Here is a 5,212-nt window from a genome sequence, read left to right on the forward strand (position 1 = left end):
TGCAATGAGAACAAGCACAGTACATATCACACCTGAACTTTCAGGCACTTCTTAATTTAGGTATCAAAGAGATTTATGTACAAACGAAAGCATCAGCATCTTTCATTCACTCAAGCAAGTAATCATAAAAAAGATACAAAAGTTAGTGAAGGCAAGAAGATTGAATCTGAAAATACCATGACCATGATACACCAAGAGATGGTAAATAGATAATACAAAATGTGCAAGCAAAGCAGTCCAGGGTCCTATGTTCAGGCAACATTGGTCAGTTATCTAGTACACAGCAATAGCAGCAATTTCATTTGATTTCATCTCCATGCTTCAATCCGTTCAACCTTGGAGTTTATACGGCTCACGATGCTCACACCTCTTGATTTCTCAGCTGCAGGTGTGGCACGTGTTCCAGACTGACCCTTAACTTTTCTGGTCCTCCTACGATTCGGGCTTCGGCTCCCCTTGCCTTGAAGAGAATTTGTAGCTGTTGTGCCAGAAGCATCAGCAGTAGCAGCCGGAGTAGCAAGTGCAGGTTGTGAGCAACTAGTGGAGCCCTCCCTACTTGCCAGGACTTCACTTGTCTGGGCAGTGAAAGCAGCAGTGACTTCTTCAGCAGCATTAGTTTCATCGGGCTTGTCCTCTGAGCTGTGTGCGGGACTGTTCAGAAGGGGCTCCTCATTGACGAAAGAGGGACGCCTGGATCCTTCCTCAAGGAGAGAATCAAGTGTCACGCTGGGTTTCTGATGCCCATTCTCATCAGATGGATCCTTCTGGGGCAGCAAAACATCCTCCAGATTGGATTCTTCTCTATCCTTGAGAGTCTTCTGTATTAGCATTTTGAGAAAATTCATCACTTGCACTGCATACATCAGTGCTGTCAAAGGATCCGCCATCTGCATGATATGTGTATCCTATAGTTAGCATGCCTGACCATTCCAGTATTTCCATGTGGAGTGAGCTCTATTGGTAGTTTGCTATGGTATTAGCACAATGCATTACCTGAGTCATATTTGGTGCAAAAACCATAGCAATATTCCGAGTGTTCATTTTGTTTATCTGTTCTTCTTGGACTACATCGGCCATCAGATTAACAGCCCAGTCAAGCAAAGCTGCTTCAGCTGATGGAAGGCATTTTGCAACCCGAGCGCAGTCCTCTTCAGATTGACATTGCATCACCTGTTCAGGTGGGATAGAATCCAGCACCCCATTCGGCATCTCCCTAAACCAGGCCTGGAAAGAGATGAAAAGAATAGATTGGATGAGAACATACTTTTGCCTTGCTAAGTAAAGGTAATTGACTTGAGAGCATAAACTATTAGTATCAAATCAGTTGACCACAATCCTTGACTGTTCCCGAAAGCAAGATTATATTCGGCCGCAGAAGATTGCTACACAGCACGACCACAAATCCACAATCACAACTTTGTACGCATAGAGAAAAAGGTTGAGGCAACATCTTTGTGCAAGAAAAAGAGAAGATTGCGTTTTAGTAGAAAGTGAAGTGTGGATTCTCTGACTGGTGTTGGCATGAAATTCTAGTGGTCAAGATAAGCACAATAACCTATAGCTCTAATTGATTAAGAAACTGATGCAGCCAACAGAATGATTAGAAGAGAAGCTTACTTTTATGAGACCTGCCAAACAGTGGACATCAATGCCATCCGGAACAATTCCACTATTTAACTGGTCTCTCACCAACTCCTCCTGGCTATTCTCCGCGTTAATACGGAAGATGCCTTCTGCCTGGAAGTACAAAGCAAGACACCTGGATCAGAACAAAGCTACCAAGCACTAATGAAGCACATAGATTAAGAGTCATTGGATATCCTAAAAAGCACACCTGAAGACCACCCTGTTCATAAAGGCGTCTTTGCATCATCAAGAGGATCGTTGGGACACTGTTTCCTCTCGAATCATAGGAACACTGCATTGATTCTGTTGAAACTCCGAAGACACTTGCACTGCATTTCAAGTTTCAATCAGCCAACAGATAGCAAGAGCCACAGTAAACATGCAAGTGGAAGTAGCAGTTTTCTTGCTAAAAATGAATAGTTTATGATGTTCAGAAGTGCACATTATAACATTCAAAAGAATGCGCCTTGCAAGAGTTAGGATATGGTCACATGAAAAAGAGACCACTATGCCGATGCTGTCAAGGAATCACCATCTTTTGATATATAAGGTTTTTGATACTGTGGTGATCTCCCCCACAGTTTTTCCTTAAAAAAAAGGAATCACCATCTTTCTAAAGATAAAAAAAAGGACGTACCCAGTGCCGTAGGCTCCCGCACTGTGCGGGGTCCGGGGGAGGTTATTAGCGGGAGGTCTTTCCCACACACCGTGCAATATGTAGAGATCACCACTCGAACCTGTGACCTCTCGGTTCACAGGCGGCAAACACTACCACTTGCACCAGGCCGCCCTTTTTTTTCTAAAGATAAAAAATGCTATAAAAAACAATCCCCTGAATCCTTAGAAGTTATGCAAGGGGCCAAACAATGTTCACACACAAATAAAATTCAGCATCAAAACAAAGGTGTGGGAAAAAAATAAAAAATGTTATTTAGAAGCTGAATGTACTGGTTTGATGTATTGGTGACTGCTCAGTTAAAGTGCACATGCTGTACATAGAAATTACCATTCCTTCTTTTGAGGAGCTGCACTTGTTTAAGATCAAGACAATATAAAATTGTCAATTCAGTTTCATTAATCATATACCAGCAATCCTTGAGTTTAAAGATTGCGCGTAGGTGTTTGTGCGACTTTATCTTCTTTTAGTGGAATAAGCTAACATCCTTCTATAAAGTAGGAGCTAGATGTAGAACGCTTGTGTTTATTCTTTTCAGATTGCTAGTACTGAAAACCTAAATCTTGGAACTCACAATAAGAAATAAAGTACAAGATACCTATGTACTTTTTTATACTCTGTGTTCTGTTCCAATCACAAATCAGAAAATATGGCAAAGCACAGAAACAATATTTCAATACATAGTCCAACATATAGACAAATGACAAATGATAAGACAAGAAATAACTTGAAACTCTAGTGAATTAGAAAAGGTGTACATCTCATCTTATCAATATTATTTATGCCATCAATGAATCATTGAATTGCCAATAGCTTTTTTATTTTCTCAACGATAGATGATGTAACAGTCTACTTTATATCGCTAGTTCAATCAACAGAATTCCAGGATGAAGTAAGCAGGTCCAGAAAAATCATGAGATACTAATAAATAATCGCGAATCAATAAACATGAGTCATAAACTATTTAATGGAGCACGGATGAACATAACAGAAATATTTCTACACAAAATGGTAGTTCAAAGCATATCCAGTGATCCACTATCAAGGTATGGGCAATCAGCCTATCACAGTTCAAAACAAGCCGAGGTTACAAATGCAAACAACAATTTCCAACTATATACACACTAAGCTCAAATGAAAAAAAAAAATTGCCTGAATTGGTCTTCCTCACCCAACCTTTACACGGTTACACCCCAATTAGAATGAATAGGACATTTATTTGAAAAGGAAAAAAGAGCCAAAAGGACATTATGCAAACAACTGTGCCGTATAAATGCTAAAAAGCAGTGAACTTTTAACTAACCCCGTTCTAGCAACTACCAATCCACCATGTTTACATTTAGGACTTTCAGACACACTTTGTACCGAAACACCACAAAATTTCTAAAGGGAAGCAAAAGATGTCAACATTCGCCAAAATAAAATTTGAAGAGGACCTAAAAGTTGAATCCTATGAGACCGCTGAATTCATAATAAAACCTGTATCTTTCAGAATGAACTTGATACGAAACCGATTGATGAACACGGGAGAATGAGATGGGACCGACCTGGCACTCGGAGCGCGGCGGGGCACCTCGGGCTCGAACTCGACAGGGAGCCCCAGGAATCCATGGAACCTATCGAACGTGACGTGCGCCACGTGCTGCACGTCCGTGGGCAACCCAATCTCCATCCCAATCCCACAGCCGCCGCGTTCGCCGTCGCCGCCGCCGGCGCCCTCCGTCCTGCACCCGAGCAGCGACTTTCGCAGCAGCTCAAACAGCAGCGCCAAGAACGACCACCGCTCCTCTTCCTCCTCCTCGTCTGACCCTCCTGCCTGTTGCCCCCGCCGTTCTTGGACTTGGAGTCCTCGGCTTCCTGTAGATCCTGCAGGCTGCTCCGGACTACCGCTTCCTGGGAGCACGTCGCTGTCGGCATTGGCTAAATAGCGCAGCGAGGAGGAGGCGGAGGCGCGGCTTGCGGGGGAAGCGAGGTTGGTCGGGCCCCGGAGGAGCGCCACCTCCGTCATTGCTTCCAACTTTTCGAATTCTCACTGGAATCGTGAGCTGTGATCTGGTGCGGCGTAGGACCGATTTGGGGGGGGGGGGGGGACGAACTGGGAGATGTTTCTTGGGATTTCGCTGATGGTGTGGGGGGGGGGGGGGGGTGCGCCAAATGCACCAAGAAATGATTGGGGATTCTCCTAGTGGAGTTCTTGGTGCGTCCTATTTAGGATTTCTTCGATGCTTGCTTTCTACCGGAGATTGGGATTGCTGGGGCAGGATGGGATTCGAGCGGGGGGGGGATTGGTTGCGGGTGGTGCGTTTGGTCCAAATCCACGATGCAAAACACAACAAAAAACTATTTGGAGCGCCGAACTGGACAGCAAAGGGGGGATTTTTAACTCAGTATAAGGGGGTCTTTAGCCAGAAAAAGACGCAATTTTTAGCAGGAGATGACGAAATCTCGTGGGCTGTTTGGTGGAGATTGGATAGGATTTTTGTGGAGGTGGAGTTGGATTGAAGAGAGGGATTGAGCTGGAGGTGATGGCGCCATCATTCGTCTCCTGCTCCTACTCCTCTCCCCCCCTTTTATGCCATGCGACGCACACATGGATGCGCATGCCTCTCGCTTCTCGTTCACGCGTGCGTTTCTTCTCTATTCAAGCTACCATCAGAGAAAGCTTCTCCTTCGAATTGGCTACGTCGCTGAAAGTTTCATGGATGGATTGACTGCAAACATGTCAGCATGACACCAAAAGTCTAATTCGGTTCAGCTAAAGAAAAAGGTCAAATTTGGCTGCAAGGGGGCAAAAGGTTAAAGGCACAGCTAAAACTGGCTGATAAAGACTAAGGCCTTGTTTAGTTGCGTAAAGATTTGGGTGTAAAACACTGTAGCATTTTCGTTTGTATTTGGTAATTATTGTCCCGC

The 5,212-nt window shown here is 44.1% G+C and overlaps 1 protein-coding gene across 1 annotated transcript; it reads right to left on the bottom strand.

Annotated features, from left to right (window-relative positions):
* LOC120685723 (rho GTPase-activating protein 4-like) lies at nucleotides 1-4,956 on the bottom strand. Its single transcript, XM_039967799.1, has 5 exons — nucleotides 3,850-4,956; nucleotides 1,835-1,955; nucleotides 1,618-1,737; nucleotides 994-1,224; nucleotides 1-887 (listed from the first exon to the last, which is right to left on the bottom strand). Exons 1-5 carry the CDS (start codon nucleotides 4,308-4,310, stop codon nucleotides 309-311), a joined length of 1,512 nt encoding a protein of 503 aa, XP_039823733.1. The 5' UTR covers nucleotides 4,311-4,956; the 3' UTR covers nucleotides 1-308.
* Between the last annotated feature and the right edge of the window lie 256 nt (nucleotides 4,957-5,212).

Source organism: Panicum virgatum, chromosome 8N (genome assembly GCF_016808335.1).
Source record: "Panicum virgatum strain AP13 chromosome 8N, P.virgatum_v5, whole genome shotgun sequence".
NCBI lineage: Eukaryota > Viridiplantae > Streptophyta > Magnoliopsida > Poales > Poaceae > Panicum > Panicum virgatum.

Excerpts from the sequence above, each read along its gene's own strand:
- LOC120685723 (XM_039967799.1), bottom strand. The coding sequence starts at position 4,310 with ATGACGGAGGTGGCGCTCCTCCGGGGCCCGACCAACCTCGCTTCCCCC. Across the intron at positions 1,225-1,617 it reads GTTTGGCAGGTCTCATAAAA|GCCTGGTTTAGGGAGATGCC; the intron begins GTAAGCTTCTCT and ends ATCTCTTTCCAG. Across the intron at positions 888-993 it reads TTGCACCAAATATGACTCAG|ATGGCGGATCCTTTGACAGC; the intron begins GTAATGCATTGT and ends CATATCATGCAG.